Source organism: Pteropus vampyrus, unplaced genomic scaffold (genome assembly GCF_000151845.1).
Source record: "Pteropus vampyrus isolate Shadow unplaced genomic scaffold, Pvam_2.0 Scaffold120, whole genome shotgun sequence".
Lineage (NCBI taxonomy): Eukaryota > Metazoa > Chordata > Mammalia > Chiroptera > Pteropodidae > Pteropus > Pteropus vampyrus.
In genome coordinates, this window is record NW_011888901.1 from 694,896 (window position 1) to 717,253 (window position 22,358).

Consider the following 22,358-nt stretch of genomic DNA (forward strand, 5'->3'; position numbering starts at 1 on the left):
ATACTTTGTAATGATATAGAGAATCATACACCAAGAAAACATAACACTTATTAATATCTATGCTCCCAATCAGGGAGCCCCGAAATATGTAAAGCAATTACTAACAGAACTAAAGGGAGAAACAGACCAAAACTCTATCATAGTAGGGGACCTAAATAACACACTGTCTGATATGGGCATATCATCTAAACAGAAAATCAATAAGGAAATAGCATCCTTAAATAACACATTAGATCGACTGTACATAACTGATATATATAGAGCCTTCCATTCCAAAACAGCTGCTTATACATTCTTCTTTAGTACACATGGAACATTCTCAAGGATGGACCACATACTAGGACACAGATATAGCCTCAACATATGTAAGAGGGTTGAAATAATACCAACCATATTCTCTGACCATAATGCTTTGAAGCTGGAGCTCAACTGTAAAAAGAAATCAGGGAGAACCACAAATACATGGAGATTAAACAACATGCTACTGAAGAATAACTGGGTCAGAGAAGAAATGAAAAGAGAGATCAAGAGATACATAGAAATGAATGATAATGATAGTACAACATATCAAAACTTATGGGACATGGCAAAAGCAGTCATAAGAGGAAAGTTTATATCATTACATATGTTAAAAAACAAGAATGAGCCCAAATAAACAACTTAATGCTTCATCTTAAAAAACTAGAAAAGGAAAAACAAAATAAGCCTAAAGTCAGCAGAAGGAAAGAATAATCAAAATTAAAACAAAATTAAATGAAATTGAAAATAAAACAAACAAACAAACAAAAACAATAGAAAAACTAAATGCAGCAAAGTGCTGGTTCTTTGAGAAGGTTAATAAAATTGACTAACTCCTGGCTTAACTCACTAAAGAAAAAAGAGAAGGGACACACATAAACAAAATCAGGGATGAAGGAGGGGAAATTACAACAGAACTGCAGAAATACTAAGGATCATACAAGAATGCTATGAAAAAGTATATAACACTAAACTTAATAACCTGGAATAAATGAACAATAAAGATACAACCTTCCTAGAATGAATCAATAAGAAATGAAAAATCTAAATAGGCTGATTAGCAGTATGGAAATTGAAACAATCATCAAAAACCTACCAAAAAGTAAAATTCCCGGACCAGATGGCTTCACCAGTGAAATCTACCAAACATTCAAAGAAGGGTTAATGCCTATTCTCCTCAACCTCTTCCAAAAAATCGAAGAGGGGTCAATACTTCCTAACTATTTAATGAGTTGAATATTACCCTGACACCAAAACCTGGTAAAGATAACACACACAAAAAAAAACACTAGACTAATATCTCTCATGAACACAGATGCAAAATTGTTAAATATGACACTAGATAACCGAATACAACAACATATTAAAAAGGTTATACACCACAATCAAGTGAGCTTCATCCCAGGGGCACAAGGATGGTTCAACAAATTGATTAATGTGATACACCACATAAACAAATTAAAAAATGAGAACCATATGATTATATCAATAGATGCAGAAAAAGCCTTCGACAAGGTACAGAATCCATTTATGATCAAAACACTTAACAAAATCGGAAAGAAAAAGGAAAATACCTTAACATAATGAAGTCCACATATGACAATCCCTCAGCCAACATTATACTTAATGGTGAAAAACTAAAAACTTTCCCTTCAAGATCAAGAACAAGGCAAGGCTGTCCACTATTGCCACTGTTATTCAATATAACATTGGAGGTCCTAGTTAGTGCAATCAGGCAAGAGAAAGATATAAAAAAAGTCCAAGTAGGAAACAAAGAATTCAAACTGTCACTATTTGCAGATGACATGATTCTCTATATAGAAAACCCTAAAGACTCCACAAGAACACTACTAGAAACAATAAGCAAATACAGTAAAACTTCTGGATACAAAATCGATGTTCAAAAATCCATAGAGTTCCTATACTCTAATAATGAAGTGTCAGAAAAAAAAGTGGAAAAAATAATTCCTTTTGCAATTGCAACAAAATGAATAAAATACCTGGGAATTAATCTAACAAAACATGTGAGAGACCTATATAATATAATCAATAAGACCCTATTAAGAGAAATTGAAGAAGATACAAGGAAATGGAAAGATATTCCGTGTTCTCGGATTGAAAGAATCAACATAGTTAAAATGACCATATTACCTAAAGCGCTATATAGATTTAATACAATCTGCACCAAAATCCCATTGGCTTTTTTAAAGAAATAGAACAAAAAATCATCAGATTTGTATGGAAGCACTAAAGACACAGAAATGCTAAAGCCATCCTGAGAAAAAAGAACAAGGCTTGGAGGCATCAGTCTGCCCAACTTCAAATTATACTACAAAGCAACAGTAATCAAAACAGCATGGGATTGGCAGAAAAACAGACATATGGACTAGCGGAACAGAATCGAGAGTCCAGAATTAAACTCATGTTTATATGAGTAAATAATTTTCTACAAAAGAGCCAAAACCATACAGTGGAGAAAGGAAAGCCTCTTCAATAAATGGTGCTGTGAAAACTGGAAAGCAACCTGCACAAGAATGAAACTAGACTGTTGTCTATTTCTGCACTCCAAAATTAACTCAAAAGAGGTTAAGGACCTGAATATAAGACCTGAAACTATAAAACGCATAGACGAATACATAGGAACTAAGCTCAAGGACCTTGGAGTTAAAGAGGATTTTATGAATTTGACCTCAAAGGCAAGGGAAGGAAAAGCAAAAATAAATGAATGGGACTACATCAAACTAGAAAGCTTCTGCTCAGCAAATGAAATCGTCAACAACGTAAAGAGACAGCCATCTGAATGGGAAAATATATTTGCAAGCAATATCTCCGATAAAGGCCTAATATCCAAAATATACAAAGAACTCATATGATTCAGTAACAACAAAAAACAAATGATCCAGGCAACAAATGGGCAGAGGACCTTAACAGATCTTTCTCCCTAGAGGACATACAAATGACCAAGAAGTATTTGAAAAGATGCTCAACATTGCTAGCTATTAGGATAATGCAAACCAAAGATTTGCAAAAGAAGGTCTGGTACATATATACAATGGACTATTACTCAGCCATGAGAACAGATGAAATACTGCCATTTGTGACAACTTGGATGGATCTCGAGATCATCATGCTAAGCAAAATAAGCCAGACAGAAAAAATTGAGAACCACATTATATCAATTATATGTGGGATATAAATCTAAAAGCAACATACGTACAGGACAAACAAACAGAGACTCATGGACATGGACAAGAGTCTAGTGGTTACCAGAGGGTAAGAGGGAGGGGTATGAGGGAAGGTAGATGTGGTAAAAGGGGTCAAATATGTGATGACAGAAAGAAATCTAACTATGGGAGTTGAACACAATGCAATATATATATGCCTTAATGTTAAATTATATACCTGAAAGTTAATGGATTTCATTAACCAATATCACTTAAAAATAAATAAATAAATATTTATGTTTAAAATTTAATGAGACTAAATTTATTACATAGGAGTTCAAGAAATAGTAAGTCATCTTCTCTCGAGCAAGTCAGCAAGGACAAGCTATTGGGCTGAGTTGTGTCTCCTCTCAGCTCTCAGTATCACAGCATTTCTGGCACATTGCCCTTCCTGTGTGTGCAGCTTTCCAGGAAAATATAGCTTTTTGAGGGAGGAAACCATGGTTCTATATAACCACAAGGGATTGAAGACATAGAATAGGAGGATCCGCTGTATTCCAGAAAAGCAATGTTCCTCGGAATCCATCTTTTAAAGGAAATGTTTCCATTTGGTAAGTGGTATGGACTCACTTTGAAGATATAAATCTAGTGGGTTCATTTACATATCTCTAGGCAGGAAAATGTTTGCTATTTGACTCCATGGGAAAAGCCAAACATAAATTGCAAGACAACTTTAAAACTTCTGCTCTCAACTTATTTGAACTGAAAACATTTGATAAACATACAATTCTGTGGGTACAAACAGCCCCAACTCACAGCTGTGATATCATTAAAAGCCACAGCCCTACCACCCCTAGTCTATGTTGTTTTAATGTTGAAAATCTTGATGAATATTTGTTCATTCTCTCAACCGGTTGTTGTGCCCCTTAGTGCACAGATGTAGATGATCAGGGAATGACTACTTGCTCATTCATGTTGAAACTATCTACATGACAGCAAAAATGGCGTTTTGGGATCAGCCAATATGAAGAGGGAAACCAGATCTGTGCAGCGATCCAGTTTAGTAACATGTGTTAGGGAAGCTGTTGGCTTCAGCCAAATTCCTTAATAAGTGTCGCTGAAAGTTAAGCAAAATAATTAGTCTAATTGGGCCAAGGGTGTCTGTATTTTCCTCTGTGTGATGGAGTCCTGCCAGTATGAGAACTGTTGTGTTTATAGGCACTAGAATTTGGAGTCAGTCTCTCAAATATTTTTTAGAGTTCTTACTATATGCTGAATTCAGCTCTGGGATCTCTAAGGCCTCTGAGAGGAGCAGAAGACTAGGAACTGGTCCTAGTTCCTTATCAAAGAACTGTATAAGACTATCACACAAGATAATCAATAAATATTATGGGCCACATGTAATAAATAGCTAGAGTATGTGGGAGAGACATCAAGGACTCATGGGAAACTGGAGATAAAAGGAAGATGTAAGCAATAAACAGAAGGTACTCAATAAATATATCATGAATAGCTGGAAGAGAGAGGAGAAGCAAAGGAGAAAAAATTTCATGGACTAAGTGAGGCTTAGATCCTAAATTTAAAGCAATCGAAAGTCAAAAGAAAACATATACAATCTTTGGTCAAGGGAAGGGCCAAGCGAAGGTCCAAGGCCCTGGGGACTTCTACTGAGTGGAGCACACCTATTTCATGGAATCTGGACACCTGCAACTCATTCTCTCAAGCAATGAAGCACCAAAGAGAAGTAATCTATTCCCGCAAGCCCTAGTGCTCTCTAAGTTACAAGTTAGAGGCAGAAGAGTCCAGTTGGACTCTGGGGCAGGTTCTAGCTCAGAATTGGAATCAGCTTCTGCATCACAGGATTCACTTCCCTCCAGTCCCCATTAAAAAGAGACTACAAGAAGAAGGGCATAGTATTGCTGCACTCTCTAAATCCCCCTCTCACCTCCGGTGAAGCCAGCTCCACAGGATAAATGGAAGAGGAAGCCTCCAATTTGCTACTATCCCTTACCTACTGGCTCCCAGAAGATACATATTCTGAGGGGAGACTCTGCATAAAGTGGCCATAGAGACATAGCCATGAGATAATGCCAGGGTATGTCATAAAAGAAAAGCCAATCCCAATCATTTATTTCCCTACTGGTCCAGTTCTGGGCATTTTGTAGATTCTGTACTTGAATAAAATGCAGAAATCCAACGGCCTATTTGTTGATACATGTAACAAAAACAAGATAAGTGAGCCATCTATTCTCCAAATCCACAAATGTATATTAGATCTGGAGAGAAAATGGATCAAATGATTATATCTGTACTCCCATAGCAGAGTGCTAGCACATAGGAAGTGCTCAAGAAAGACCTATGGATTGACACAAAGATTTGAGCCCCCTTTCCTGATACTAGATGATTATACACTGTCACACAAGAAGCTGGTAAGTCTAGGGCTTCCACACAAGATTGGGTTCTTCTCTTAAACAAGGTAAAAAAAATATTGCTATAGACAAACAGCCCAGGCTGAAGACTAAATATATATAGTGAAGTGCCAAAAGAAATGACTAAAAAGTGATAGCAGCAAGTTCTAAATATTGTATTTTAAAGGCTGACAAAATGTCACCATGGAACCATGGTGTAATAAATAGAAATATAAGGTGAAAATAGAGAAACTAAGAGCTTGGGTTGGATGAAATAGGTGAAGGAGATGTCTGCAAACTTCAAACTCCCTACTCATCTCCAGCAAAGCCAGGTCCTCAGAATTAATGAAAAAAGCTGCCTCCAAGTGATCTTGGGAACAGTCATTTTGTAAGAACTAACGGGAGATTCACTCTGAAACGAGATGAGTCTGAAGAAAAGCAATTTACTAGAATGAACTGTATCGAATATTATTAAGTATTTTTCTATCTAATTTCATGTACCTCCTTAATTTTCTTATAATGAGTATGTATGTGTTCTGATGTGGTACTGTCTCCATACTTCAGAATCAGTTTCTCACTCCCAATTAAAGCTCCCCTCAACTCAGAAAACCTAACTCATTTTGGCTAATATATTGATGATTTCTTATGGTTGCACATGTCCCTGAACCCCAAGCATCTGATTTAGTGCTGCCTATAACTAAATCCCAGGGAAACTGTGTGACCACTGCCCTTCAAACTTTATCATGCACAGCTCAACACTTGACCCTGAGCATGCTTTCATAAGACAATATGTTTGTTGCTAAGGCCAAAATGCTTGAGTTATGAGGCAGAACCTAAAGGTGATATTTTAAAATGCCCTGTGGACCCACTCACCGGAATCCCATTGATGCCAAGAAAGCCAGGAACTCCCATGGGACCCTAAAAAAAGGAGTATAAAGAGGAATGTAAGAGACAATTCAGTTGAGCTCCATTTGATTCAGTGGGTTTGTTCATGTGATTCACAACCTAGGTTGTTAAGAAACATTTTGTATCTCCGTTTCCACATTGTACCACCTTGCTCCCTACTCCAGTTCCAAGTGATTACTTGCTTCTATCTATGGTCCTGGTCATGTGTGTGTGTTCTGAGACTAGTTCTTGTCTTAGGCAATGTGGTATAAGGTCTAAAATTAAGGCTCAATATCACATGCTGCTTTGATATCTGGGAAAACTGTGAGTGCCTCAAATGGCCTAACCAAGTTCCCCTTTCCACTTTGCTCCTGTAGATAAGGTCTCCTAGGCAAACAATCTTTACAATCAAACAGACCAGATACAATGTCTGTTTATCCCTGAGTAGTAGGTTTCAGTTCCTTGCTGGCCCACTGAATTATTCAAACAAGCCAATCACATCCTCCCTCAGGAACCAAGGGGCATCTCACCTTATTGACACTACAAAGTCTGCCTCCCATAACCCCTCTGGTTTATTCTGACCCCGTGTGGCCCTCCATAGTATGTGGTGTCCTTCTCCCTTGTGCTGTGAGTATATGTGATCTCTTCTGTCCAGTGTCAGGTGTCATATCTTTGGTGATCCCCAGAATCCTAGAGTGGGAATCCTTCCCTCACCAATGGGGCGAATAAGAGGTGATTAAAATCAGCAGAAAACATAAAGTGAGCTGCTAAACTCAGTCAGTCAGCCACTATGGCACAATCAATTTCCTTTCTTGCATTTTCCCCCTCTATTTGTGGCCCAAATTGCTTCTAAGCATTCTGAGCCCTTGCTTCCCAGTTGTCTTGCTTGAATTCCTGACTTCTACTGTCAGGTTGATTAGATTTCTGACCCATGTCCAGTTCAAACCCACATGACTTCCCATCCTGGTGAGCCCACTTGTCTAGCAAGTAATAATACATACACTTTGTGGCTTGCTTACCATAGCCTCTCCAGAAATGGGCTGATCCATTAGTAGCATATCTCTCAGCCTGCCTCTTATTAAAGCAAGTAGCCTGGCATCACAGTATTCAGGATAAGTATTTTTTCCACAACAGAACCGAGATTTAGAACCTTTCACCTTCATAACTGTTACCTATGAGTCAAAGGACAATCAAGCTTTGGTGTTCTTACCTTATCTCCTTTTGGTCCATATGGTCCCAGAGGGCCTGGGGAGCCCCTTTCTCCTTTCAATCCTGATAAACCACTAGGGCCAACAAATCCTTGAGGACCTGATGGACCTTGAATTCCAATTGATCCTGGTTGGCCCTAAGATGGACAGAAGGAGTGCAATTAGTTAACAGAGGACTTAACATCAACATTTCCCATTTTCCCATGCACAAAGAGAACACTGTCATCACTTCACTAAATAATTTTGGCTTAGAGATCTGTGAAGCATGCCAAAGTTCCAGACACAGATCAGAAAAAGCTATTTTAGGGGCTCTAAACTTATTTGGATAGAACATATTTTACAAGCACATTTAATAAGATTTATGTGCACCAAGATCCTTCAACTTTGTACTTCTTAGGAGATTAGTTATTCAGGTTGGATAATATTGTCCCCTTCCTAGTTAATTCCAGGCCATCTATCAGACTGTCAAAGTAGTGAAAGAACAGAAGAATACTGGAGAGCATCATGACATTTTATAACTCACATCCAAATGGCCAACCATAAGCTTGCAGTGAAGTCCAGAAATGGCTGTGCCTAAAGAAAGTTGCCTCCAGGGTCCAGAAAGGAGAGAACCCCAAAACCCACGGGTCGACCAACCTGTTAGAGCTTATCTCTGGTTGGCAGACCTTAGGACCCCATTACTAGAAACAGATGCTCACAGGGAAAAACCACACAAACATGCATATACACACAATTTTTTTTTATTTGCTCCCTCCCTACCTCTCTCCTTCCCTTTACCCCTGCCAACTGTACAGGTGTTGAAGGGGTAAAATCAAAGGAGCCTTAGAATATCCATTATGTATCAATTATGATAGCAAGAGGGAGCACCCTGAGGGTTTTGAACACTCTGGTTATAAAGTGTCTGTAACAATTAAGTCTGAGAGTTCGGGCTGACATTTTAAAGCTGACCGAGACAGAGAATTAACCCCAGTGGGTGCAACACAGGCAGGCTAGTCTATCATTTAGAACAAATGCCAGCAGGGACTGAATTTTCTTGGCAGAAAAGTGAAAACCATTAGTAATGTTCATTGCCTCTCAGAGAACACAACACCACATCAGGTAGAAAGCCATTTTCATAAATGCTTCCCATCTCCACCTCTCAGCCTCTTTACTGTCTGCAATTTCCTATAGATCTGTGAAAAACTCTGAGAAAAGCCCATTAAACATGCCCTTTAATATTCACCTTCAAGTTTTACTTTTTAAAAGGTGGAAAACAGGAGAGATGCTTTACGCAGTGGCTAGAGTCATATCTTGGAGATGCAAGTGATCACCAGCTGTACAGGGCCATTAAAGTACAATTTCCAGTGTCAGTCAGGCCCATGAAGACCTAGGACTCTTGCAGAAAAGGAAAAGATGCTCTTTCCAAGGAGATGCAATTCTCTGGGTGGGGAGGTACCACCTACCACTCAACCTTTTTCGACTCCCAACATGCATACAGATTACAAAGGATGCTAGGCTACAGATTATTTCATGAGCATATTTCTGAAAATGATGGGGTGAAAGTTGACCTTTTACTTTTTATGCTCTTATTCCTGTTGTTGGAATTTTGTTTTTAATGACTCTGTTATTTATTACGCTGGTGAATTTTTACATATACATGTATGTGAAACAAGAAAGAAGAGCAATACTTTTTAAAAGTTGTGCTAGGGTGCTGTTGAGAATTAACAGAGAAGTCTAAAATGTGGGCCTAGCTTTCAAGAGTAATGTACATAAAACCACAGTAAACAGTATAAGTCCGGAACACAGCATAAGTGGCGCGGGGACATAAAGGAAGGATTGGCCGTGGTGAGTTTATGGAATGCTTACATTCTGTCCATGGCTGGGGAGGGTGATGGGACACACTGCAAAAGCTAAGTGGATCCCAACTGAAGTGGGCCTGGAAAGCAAGGCAGGAAAGTTGAAGACTTGATGTGGTAGGAAATAGGGAACTCTTAGAGGTTTGGGGACAGGGGAGGAATGGGAGGAAGGCAGTGTTTCAGGGCTGAAACTCATCAACCAGCATTCAGGAGAACATGTGTGTGTGTCACCATGAAGCCAGGGCAGCCTGCCTGAAGCTGGAACAAGAGAGACCAATAAGAACCAGCTGTTGAGGAAAGAGGAGACTGCTTGGTGGGAGGATGGGAGGCAGGATAGGCTTGCCAAGGCCATGTTATTACTAGCAGAGAGGATGCAGTCAGGGCACTGAATACCTGATCCTAATCTGAGCCCTATTCAAAGTTTTCCTGCATTAAGGAAGGAGAGATGAAGAGCATGATAAACCATTGAACAGCTACTGAGAGAGCAGATTGTGGTGTGACTCAATTCCCATCTTGCTCACACCACTAGAGCCTGAGCATTGCCTGGCATGGGCCCATAGGCTGGCATACTCCAGCTTGGGCCTCTTGTCTTTGTGAGCACATGCTCAGCAAGAGTAGGCAAGAAGACTAAGGAGTAAGGCAATTCTAGGGCTGGAATTAACAGAAAATCTGATTGTATCCAGAAAAGGCAGGGTTCCATGGCCTGCTCCCGTTCTCTTGGCAGGGTGGGCATGTTGAATTTGCCACAGTCACATAGCCAACTCCTCTGTTCCAGCCAGAGAGATTAAAGTAAGTCTCTCGAAAAACTCATGAATTCCTTGTGTTCTAATTCTTTTTACAAAAAGCCATTTGAAATGACACCCCTCAAAGGAACATGTATTTCTGGCCTGGCCCCAGCTAGAAATTGCTCAGAGTGACCTAAGGGCCAGAATCAGGGCCTGTGGGATGTTTCAAGGCCTCTGAGGCACTGCTCAGAACCACCTACTCAGCGTGGTGTCAGGCCTTTCTGGAGTCTGCAGTCATAGGATATAAGACAAGGGGCCTTCCCACCCAATTGAGGTCCTTTCATATAGTGGTACAGAGCACTGCAAACAAATGAAGATGGCAAAATTAAAAAAAAAGAGACATTTCTTTTGTCATTTGTTTTGTTAGCCATCTCTAGATATGCGTAGGCTATGCTTATAGCTGTATGATCTTTTTCCGTCGTCTCCAATGCACAGGGTTTATGTCGCAGTGACCAATGGACTGCTGAAACCTAACTACTTTTGGGGTGGGGTTTTCTCCAAAGAAGCTATCGGAGGCACTTTTCATAATAGCCAGCAGAGGCCAGTGTGAGAATATAATGGCTACACATAAGCAGGTGAGTGGGTGGGCCTCTTTCAACACAAAGAAAAAGAAACCAGACCTGTGTCAGAGAGTCGCAGAATGTTCAAATAAGAAGAGCCCTTAGAGACCATTCCATTTTATACATGATGGAAATAGGAAGCCAAGAGAAGGGGAAGGACGTGTTTAGGTCACATAGCTACTGAGGACGTTGCAAGGTTCAAACCAGACCACTTGTTGCCAGTGTGTGACTCTCCCTTTTTGCCAGTGGCAGATGTCCTAGGAGGACTTTGAGGCTGTCCCCCTAACCCAAGGTCCACCCCTGGGACTGTCCTCATCAGTAGGCTGAAGCAGCCAGATGCTCACACATTATTTTCTCTTCTTAACTCTGACCATTTCACAGAGCAATCTGAAACACCATCACTTTTTTGACTGCTAGCAGAATTTCAACGTGCTTGGATGAATGCCTTAGCCTGATACTTGTCATTTATTTTGGCAAATAGACCCAAACAGGGCAGAAGGGACTCCTCCAAGTCTTTCCAACATGGTCTCCTGCCTCCATCTGCTCGGGATTTTAAATATGCACATCAGGGTCTATTTCTCAACAGAATGAGCTGAGACTGGTGCCTAAGGCCAGGAATTGCAGGTTCACAACTGCACCCTAGTCTGGCTGTCTTCTGCTGACCACAGTGGGTTGGGGTCAGTATGTAGTTTAAAGTATTATATTCGACCACATCCATAGCTCCAGACCCAGATAACTGGGGTAACAAACCCAGAAATAGGTCTGCATATAAAGTAGTACACACATGCAGAAATAGCATCTAAGAAACTGAAAAGAACATGCCTCAAACTAAGTAGGACTGTAAAACTGAGAGGGGGTTGGTTTTTCATTATGAGGCCCTTTCCTGCCTTTTTATCTCTACCTCAAGGTTCCAGTGTTCTTCCCTATAAAATTAAAATTTGTTCCTAAGGAAGAATTTGAAACTCATTCCCACTGAGGCATAAATGTCTGACAACAACTTAGAGCTTTACCTCTCCCAAGGGGGATTTGTATTTTAATGGAGAGCAAATCATTAAGCTAGGAGATGCAAATGCTGTTTATGAAGCATAAAAGGGACAAGGGGTGTGCACAGGTTTTCCTAAGGATACAGCTATATTGCAGGATGTAGTGCACTGCTGTTAGGTGGTATCATGGTGCAGGCTCTGGAGTCAGACAGACCTGGAGTCAGACAGACTTGGAGTCAAATCTCATTACAGCCATTTAATAGCTATGTGACCTTGGGCAAGTGACTTAACCACTCAGAATCTCTAGGGCTGGGAGCTTTGGTGTAGAGTTATTGTGAGCATTTAAGTGAGTTAATGAACACTTGACAGATAGCATAAAATATCAGTTCCTTTTCTTCTTTAGGTATCATTCATGATAAAATGGTGAAGTTATGCTTGGGTGCTTAATGCTCCTTTTAAGTGGGATATGCAGAGACATTATTGAGAAACTGTCTTTAGGGCAGAGATGTGGGTCTAGAAATGAGCGTTATCTGTCTCTCTATTCTCCTCAAGAGACCTCATCTATGTGTTAATGATTCCAAAATCTGAACCTGCAGCCCAGATTTCTCTTCTCAGCATACCAGGTCTTACAGCAAATGGCTTACTGGACCTCTCCACCTGGATATTCCAACTCAAAGTCAAAATGACCAAAGCTGAACTCATCATCTTCTCCCCAACCCCGTTCCCCAAAGCAGCTTCTTCCTCCTGAGTTAAAGGAACTCAGTAAATGGCAGTCCATCCATGAAGTTGACCAAGCCAGAAATCCAAGGGTCCTCCATGACCTCTGTCTTTCTTTCACCTTCACATTCAATCTAGCAGCAAGAACTATCAATTCTACCTCCAAAATATAACTCAAACCTGTCCATTTATCTCTATCCCTATGGTCTTAGTTCATGGTCTTCCTCATTTCTCCTCTAGAGTATTGCCAGTCTCCCATTTGGTCTGCCATCTTCCAGTCTTGCTTTACTCTCTCTTAGCATTCTGACCCAGGGCCTTTGTACATACATGTCTCTGCTCTTCTGGATAGCTTCTGTTTATCATTCAGGCTCCAATCAAGATACCAACTCCTCTAGGGAGCCAGAGAGCCTTTCATAATTACCCCTACCCCAGAGTATGGGCTATGTTTCCTGTTTGTATCCATACCCTCGAAACAGATTGAGCTCCTTGAAGACAAGGCCCATGTCTTACTCCCCACTGAATTATCCGTGCTACCTATAATGCTTAGTACACAGTGGATGCTCAGTACATGTTTGCTGAATGAATGGAGAAATTAATGCATGAATACATACACTGAAAAGCCCGTCTTTCAATATTGTTTTTGAAAGACTAGATAGCTGCATGAGAGTACAATCAAGAACATTCTGATCACAGAACCATGGAAAAGAGAGCTCTATAAGACAGGAAATCATTTAGTTCAGGTTAGAGAAGCTGAAGCACAGAAAGGGAAAGGGACTTACCCAAGTTCATACAGTATCAACTCTAGACATATCAGAAGAGTAATGGAGTGGATGGGGCAGAAAGCCCAGAGACAGGGAACACAGTGAGGAGGCTGTGATCTCTGGAAAGAGAAATAACAATGACCTGGACTTGGTTCATGGCAGTGGAGACAGGGAGAAGATGGATCTGAGAGATATCTCAGAGGCTAAAACTGACAAGACTTGGTACTGTATTGAAACTGATGGATAAAGTAAAGTGTGGTATGAAGGATGACTCCCAGGTTTCTTGATTGGGTAACTGAGTGGATCTCTTGACTGACATGAGGAAGCCTACAGGAAAGAGTCTTAGGTCGAAGATGAAGGGTTCTCCTTTAAAGAGATGTCTGGGGGCCATTTAGGGTATGTTCAGCACCTGTTTCTCTCACTAGACTGGAAGGTCTGAGAGGTCAGGTAGCTCAGTTAACTTTGTTCACCACAGTATCTCTGGAGATGCAGTGTCTAATGTGTTGTAGACAGACAAAACATAATTGTAGGGTAAAGTAAACTGTGGAATGAATGAAAATACAGAATCAAATGTATACTTGGGCATCTTCGAGAAGGATATTTTCAAGTCTCATTCGCTTAATGAGATTAAAAAACTTTGTTGCCATCCTGACAAACCCCTTGTGGAAAAGGGAAAGGGGAGCAGAGATCCCTGACCTCCAGCCTAGGAATTAGGTAGCTTAAATTTTACAATTAGTCCTTACTTTCCAACTGGAATTCCCATCTTAGCTATGGGGCCAGAGTAGAGAGGATGCAAGAGTTTAACAGACTCTAGCCTAAGTAGCTGGGGATCTCCCTCCTAGCCATGAAATACATGGTAAGAAAGAAACTAATGATGACAGAATACTTAAGAAACTTCAAAACACTTTTCCTTTTGCCCTTCCTTTAGAGCACCAATCTCCAATTTTTTGGCACCAGGGACCAGTGTTCCTATGAGAATCTAATGCTTGATGATCTGAGGTGGAGCTGAGGTTGCGATGCTAGCGCTGGGGAGCGGCTGCAAATGCGGATGAAGTTTTGCTCACTAGCCCACCGCTCACCTCCTGCTGTGTGGCCTGGTTCCTAACAGGCCACAGCCTGTACCAGTCTGCAGCCTGGGAGTTGGGGACCCCTGCTGTGGAGGACATGGCAGGGAGTTAATTGTTAGGAAAGTGTGAAGGGCTGCCAAGCAGCCCTGGGAGTTCCACGGACACTAGAGAATATGTCTGTGCGAAGCTTCCCCAAACAGTATTTGGAAGCTCAGGTGCAGGAGCGAGCAAAACAGACGGTGGGATTTTCCAGAGTTGGGCACTAGCACATACATCAGAAGTACTGGGGGTGAGGACTTGGGTGAGGGAGAGGGATAGATTCAATAGAAGGACATGAGAACATTGTTGACATAGTTGATGTTGGGGTCCTGGCTAGCGAAAGCCAGAGGAGAGCTAGGAATTCCCGATAAACAAATAATTTACTAGAAAATTTGACTTTGCTCAAAGTGTGAAGTCTGACCAGTTATAGATATGAATTATATGCAGCATTTAGTACTTGAGTCAATTCTGTAAAGACAAATCTTGAGCCAGAGAGAGCAACCTGGAAATCCACACATGGAGAAAATCCACCAGACTGTTAACAAGGTCAGGCTACATCTACCTCAGACTAAAAGACCTTGTAGCTGGGTCTAGCATCCAGCTCAAAGGGAGATGGTTTAGGCTGATGCCAACTCCCTGGGCAGAGTCAATGACATGTGTGGGGAGGGAAGCAGGTAGCTCACATGTTCACAGTTTGTCGAAAACTCATGTTTTGTCAGTTCTTGGTCCTCTGTACCTTCTCCACTTCCATAGTGTCATTTACACTGTTGCTATATCTTACTTGACTTAATTGTTCTCTTAGAGATAGTAACAGTGAAAGCAGTTTAAACAACTTAAAACAATTATCTGGCTCCTAGAGAAAGCAGGAAACTATTCCAAGAGGAATCCAGGTGAGAAGGTGGAGAGGGAGGGAGTAGCAGCTGGAAAAGGAAGCAAAATGAGCCAAACACTAGGACCTGGGAGAGAAAAAGAGATGAAAGGGGAGTTGGCCAGTCCAGCCAGGGGCCTGGTTTGGGAGGTTAACTGGGCAAGAGGCCCCATGCCCCGCTTGTCTCCATTGATCACCACTTTTTTAATTCTCTGCTTTCATGAGGATTTTAAAAGCTTCTAGATCTGGGGCTGGCAATCTTTCAGAAAACATTAACGAATAATTCTGTAGAGATAAAGTTCCCAATGAAGCCTGCCATTGCCAAGAGTAGCAACTATTGACCCCTAAAGCTGACTGGTGAACAAACATTCAAGTACTTTCCCCTTCAAGACTTTGAGTGCTTCAGGTCCTTTGGCCCTAAAATCTAGCAGCTAATTGCTCCTCTTGACTTGTTGACTGACAAAGAGGGATTTCTTTATTAGTCCAGTTTCAACCAGTCTCCAGAACTCAGGAGAAGGAAAAACTAAGTGAGGAGAGAGTGATGGGGTGGAGGGGAAGGAAGTGCTAGTAAGTCCATCTGGAAGAGGGAAGATCTCCCAAGAGCAACATGAAAGAGTTTGATTAGGGGAAAGCTGTAAATCAAGGTACAGCAAGGCTAGCTTTCAATGAACCTTGCCAGGTAGGCTGCTCCAGGGCTCAGAGGAATTCTCCTAACCCTTGAGACCTTAGTCTGGTAACTCTTATTCTACTTTCTCATAACTTCTTGGCTGATTGTTTTCCCTTGGTCTTGAAAACATACTCTGGTCTTCCTAATACTAAAAAATAAAACAAACATCAGTCCTCTGACCCCCTGACTACTATTCCCCACAACTGACCACCACATCTCTCCACTACCCTTCCAGAGCAAACTTCTTGATATTATAGTCAACACTCACTGCCTCGACTTCCTCTGCTACCACTTTCCCCAACCCCTGGCAATCTGGACCTAACTACTCCTCTCTCTTGGAAGTGCTCTCCAGAAAGTAACCAGTGAATTCTGCTAAATTCCAGTCCCACAGACCTTTGCATCATTCATCATTGCTGAATACTCTTTACCTTTCTGAAAGCCCCTCCTTAGCCTTCATTGCAATATACTATGGGTTCTTCAGTCTTTTATCCTCTCATAGGCCTCTTCACTGGCCCCTTCCATTCTGCCCAAAGGGTCTTGCCCCCTCTTGATTTCATCCACCTTCTGTAGCTCTCCCACTTCCTCTATGAAAAATGAGACACCACTATAACTTATTTCTCAGGTTCTGCCAATTTCCTTAGGCCATTACTGGTCCCTAGGGACCAACAACAGAAACTTAGCTAAGTCCCTCATTAGCCATCACCTGGATAATGAAAACAGCCTCTGGGGGTTATCCCTATGTCCAGTCAAACATTGCTGCAATCTGTCTAACATTCTGGACAGTAATCTTCCCAGATCTGATCCTATTGCCCCTCTGCTCAAAACTGTAAATCACGCCCTATTACTTTCTAAATAAAACCCGTACTCCTTAACCGAGCATTGAAAGCCCTTTACCATTCAGCAACCATCTGTCTTTGCAGGCTTATTTTCCACTAAACAACCCTATCTGCCCTAGACTTCAGGCATAATGGTCTCCTTGCTGACACTTAAATTCATCCTGTATTCTCTTACCAGCTGGCTTCCAACCAAATGGTTTCCAGGCATACAATATTTTCTTAGTTTCAGATGTACAACATAGTAATTAGACATTTACATAACTAATGAAGTGATCACTGACTTAGTCTAGTATTCATCTGACACCATACATAGTTATTAAAATATTATTGACTTTATTCTCTTATCTGACTTTTTAATTTTTGTCAATTTGATGAGTATAATGTGGTATCTCACTGTTATTTTAATTTGCATTAGTCTGAACACTAGTAAGACTGATTATTTCTTCATATGCTTGTAACCAAATTCAGTCCCCTTCTGGGAGTTGTCCATTCTGTGAATATACTTGCCCATTTTTTCTATTGTATTTTCTTCCTTTTCCTCATCAATTTACCAGAGTTCCTTGGACATTCTAGGTACCATTGCCTTCTCAGTTTTAGACACTGCAAATATCTTCTAGTCTATCATCTGTCTGTTAACTTTGTCTATGGCGTCCTTCACTGAATTGAAATCCTTAAGCTTGATGTAGTAAAATTCATGAAGCCTTACACCATTTTGAATTACGAAGAAATTCTTCTACATTTTTAGTTTTACCTTTTGTATTTAGGCTTTTAATTTATCTGGAGGTCACCTTTTAATGTGATATGTGGTAGTTGTCAAACTTTATTTTTCTTCATATAGCAATGCTTCTCAGTTTTTTTCCATGTCATAGCACAGAGAGAATATGATAGTATGTTCTCAACTTAATGTGGTAATCTGATGCAGCTGCTCATAGCCAGAGATGGCGGCCACCAGCTTAGGAGGTCTGGACATTTTGGGTTCCTCCTGACCATCCTAAGGTTCAAGAGCATCAAGAGCTCTGCACCTCTATAATCCATTTGTGGTTTGCAGTGTGATAGACTGATTGAGAAGCTCTGTCACATAGTGATCTACTCTTTCTAATACTAAACAACCCATTATTCTCTTGCTGTGAGATTGCATTGATCTTATCATGTTTCTGAGCTCTATATTCCATTACATTGGTTTATTTGCCTTTTACTATGCCAGTCTTACAGTTGATGATGATAATGATAATGATGACAATGATGATAACATCTTTGCAGCATGTCTCTAACTGTAGAAGGGCAAGTCTCTTTCTGTTCTTTTTAAAAATTGATTTAGATATTCATAGGCATTTATTCTTCTTATACATTTTAGAATACGTTTTTCAAGTTCCTTAAAATAGCCTGCTGGTATTTTCATTGGAATGACATTGGATGAATAGATTTGGGAAAAATTGACATCTTTACAATGATAAGCCATCCCATGCACAAACATGATATATTTCACCATTTATTTAGTTATTTTATGTATATTAGTAGAATTCAAAAATTTTATCTGTAAAATGTCCAATATAGTTTTTGTTAGATGAATTATTAACAAAAAAGATGTTAAGTTTTTTTTTTCCTTTTTGTTGATACTTTGGTAAGTTTATGTACAGAACTTTGTACTTCCATTATTATATTCAGAGTGTGCACTGAATTAGAATTCTATGTCAAAGGGCCTGTTTCCCTAATCGAGCTTGTAGCATCTAGAGACAGGCTTTTGGTTTACTTTCTTTCCACTACTATACTTTGCCAAAATATGTGCTCACTTAATATCAGTTGAACTTAATTAAGGAGACTTAATTACCATCTGTGTAAATTTCTGACAAAAGTGCCATGGGATTCTTATTTAAAAATAAATGGCCATGTTACTTCAAATTAGATATTGGAGGAAAGAGAGGGAAGAAGGAAAAAGAGATTACTAACTAATGTACAATTTTGACTTTTGAACCATGTCAATGTTTTAAATATCTCCTAAATTATGTTAAATTATGAAAGATGGAGGAGGAAGGATCTCTGAAAGTGAATAGAAACAAACAAATGGAGTTAATTATAGTGGGTAATAACTGAGAGGGGACAATGGAAGACTCCTGGGGTGATGATAATATTCTATATTGTAATCTGGTTGTTGATTACATGGGTGCGTTAACTTTGAAAAAATTCTTTGTGCTGTACATTTATAATTGGGGCATGTTGTATATATAACATAGGATATAGAATTTGAGAGTAAAAATAAAAAATGAGACTTGTACGACATTTATAAGTAACATAAATGTATAAAAACACTTATAATACATGCACATAATGATAATATCGAGAGTTTACTATATGTCAGGCCTGTGCTAAGCACCTCATAAAGATGGTCTCATTTAATGCTCAGAAAAGTCTTATAAAGGAGGTACTATTATTATCCACACTTTTTACACAAGGAAAATGAGGCAAAGAGGTTAAATTACTACTCACAGTCATACAGTTGGGAAGTAGGAAAAGCACTATTCAAAAACAAGCTTCTGCACTCTTAAGCACTATGCCAACTGACATTCAGTAAATAGTACTGTTACAATTCATTGTAAGGTAGCTCTCTCTCTCTGTCTCTCTGTCTCTCTCTCTCTTTTTCTCTCTCCCTATCTATCTCTACATATAAAATAGCTTAGAACCTTGAAAGAAAAGCGCCATCTGGTCAAGTCATTTTCAAAGTATCATATCATGGTGAGGGTGCTCTGTTGTACTTTAACTGCCATCATTTCTAAGGGGCTCATTGTAGAAGCTCTGAAGAAAAGGATTCTAGCTCTTGTTTTCTGTCAGATTGTTCTACTGCTCCTTCCTACTTCCTTTCTAAAATGATGGGTCATAATGGAATCAACTTTCTTCTTTTTTAATAAACTTTTTATTTCGGAATAATTTTAGATTTACCATATACTCCGCACCCCATCACCTGGTTTCCGCTAATGTTAACATATTACATAACTATTGTACATTAAAACTAAGAAATTAAAATTGCTATGATACTATTAACAAAAATCCACACTTTATTCAGATTTCATCAGTTTTTATACTAATGCCCTTTTTCTGTTTTAAACCAGGGTACATCATCACATTTAGTAAAGTGCATTAAATTGTGATAAAAATGCATAACATAAAATTTACCATTTTAACTGATTTTACGTGTACAATTCTGTGGCATTAAACACATTTATGTTGTTGTGCAACCATCATGACCATCCATCTCCAAAACTTTTTCATCTTCCCCAAATGAAACTAGTAAATGCACTATTACAATAAAGAAAACCTGTAGTCCAGAGAGCCATAGAAAAACACTTACCACTATGCAATTAACAACTACATTGTAACAAGACCAAAGAGGTTGATTTATATGGAAACAACGAAAACAGCTAAGTATGAACAGCATGAGCAGTCCTTATAGGAAACATCTAGATTGGGTTAGTGGTAAACTTTTAATAAACAAAATACTTGGGCAATAAAAGGCTAAGCAATCCATTTGAGTGAAATCCTTAGCCTGACCAAGAAGCTGCAAGTGGTTTGAGAGAAGATAATTCTGTGAAACCAATCCAAAAGCAAATAAATCACCAGGAAGAAAAAGGGGACTGTACTCTAGTTTTCAGAAGAGAACTTAAAACCAGTCACTTCACTCATTGCCTGGCAGTAACCCAACAATGTGCATGGCACCCAAGTAAGTGATCAGACCCCAGCACACCACCTCATGTACTCTGTATCATCAAGCAATTGTCAGACGACTTCACAGTCAAACACCTGGCATTGGAAATAATCCTATAGTATGTAAAGAGTTCATATAGTTATTGTTGCAAGTATTTGACTATATAAAGAAGGAGGGAGATTCTCTAGAGTAGAAACATGTAAGATGCTCTTAAATTGGTGCTTCTCAAAATGTAATGTGCATATGAATCACCTGGGGATCCTATTAAAATGCAGGTTCTTCAGGTTCTTATTCAGTAATTCAGAGGTGAGACTCAAGACTTTGCATTTCTCATGAGCTTGGAGGTGATATTGATGCTGCTAATCTGTGAGTTGCAGTTCAAGTAGCAAAGCTCTAAATTAGTAGCTCTTGACTTGGCTGCATATCAGAATCCACCTGAGGAACTTTAACAGCTATTGTTGTCTGGGTCCTATTCTCAGAGAGTCTGGTTTAAATAACTGATTTAGGGTGTTCAATGGACTGAATTGTGTTCCTCTAAAATTCATATGTTGAAGCCCTTACCCCCACCATGTGACTGTATTAGAGAAAAGGTGTTTGAGGAGGTGACTAAGGTTAAATGAGGTCATAAGATAGAGCCCTAATTGCAAACAACTGGTGCCCCTATAAGACAAAGAGATGCCAGAGTTCTCTCTCCATCATGTGAGGACACAGCGAGAAGGTAGCCATTTGCAAGCCAGGAAGAGAGTTCTCTCCAGAGCCCTACCATGCCGAGGCCCTGATTATGGATTTCTGGCCAATAAATTTCTGTTGGTTAAGCCACCTAGTCTATGATATTTTATTATGATAGCTCAAGCTAAGACAGAGTGTGGCCAGGTGATTCTAATGTGCAGCTGAGTCTGAGAAATTTGCTCTAGATAGTAGCTGAAGTAAATGCAACATCAAAGTTGCATCACTCTTGCACCCATGTAAACACAAAAGCCCATTCTCCATATGCTTGGAGAAACATCAACCCACATCACTAGTTCATTAGAGAATAGACAAGAGCCCCTCTCCTGCTCAAACAACTTAGTCATATCCATCAAAGGCATGAGCACTCTACCCCCAAATTGGGGCAGCTTACATGACACTTAATAAAATGACAGCTGTCATGTTTTCTCTTTTATTTCTCTTTAGGAGGTAGGCTGTGGAAAATTTTATAATTTGTATTTTCTGTTTGTGGACTTGTCTAAGACGTACAATCCTCTTATCTGAGTGGGCATATGGGAAGTCCTGTGAAGAATGAGCTCTTCAGAGATGTTCATCAACATATTTTGCTTCTTTCACAGGAAAATTAAAGGAGAATTATCAAACACTGTTCTCTGATTATACCAAGCAAGGCCACATTGCTGTAATGTGTTATTTAGTGTTCACGCTAAGCAGTATTCTCTGAGTGCTTAGAATCAACATTGAGTTTGGTCAGAAAAGAATAGACTCGAAAGAGTTTTACAGCAAAATCAAAGGACTAAGGGAGATGAATCAAAGTCTTTTGCTGGTTATCTACTGTGCATTAGTGGCCACCAATCATAAAAAATACATGCAGCTGTGAGCTGTTTGCTTAGGCTCTGCTTTTCTTTGGGCTGATCAGTAATGCCACAATTCTCTAAGTTCTAGGGCACCTGGAAACACATCTAAGCATTTGACCTGCTGACTGGCATGGCTGTTGACCAGCTGACCTACAAGACAGCCCCTAATTATGGTACTTCGATGGGATTGTTGGGAGAGTTAAATGAGAATCTTCAATGGGGAAAGGGCTTTGAAAAAGGATTCAATACTAGGTGAATATGATCACAGCATGGTGATTAGTTCATGAGAACGATTGAG

The 22,358-nt window shown here is 39.8% G+C and overlaps 1 protein-coding gene across 1 annotated transcript in view; it reads right to left on the reverse strand.

Annotated features, from left to right (window-relative positions):
• COL4A6 (collagen type IV alpha 6 chain) overlaps positions 1 to 22,358 on the reverse strand; it is a 303,150-nt gene that overhangs the window by 66,917 nt on the left and 213,875 nt on the right. The window contains exons 4-5 of the mRNA XM_023534147.1: positions 7,686 to 7,820; positions 6,464 to 6,508 (exon numbers count right to left, since the gene is read on the reverse strand). Of these exons, the coding sequence (XP_023389915.1) occupies positions 6,464 to 6,508; positions 7,686 to 7,820 (180 nt within the window). The remainder of the gene's footprint in view (positions 1 to 6,463; positions 6,509 to 7,685; positions 7,821 to 22,358) is intronic.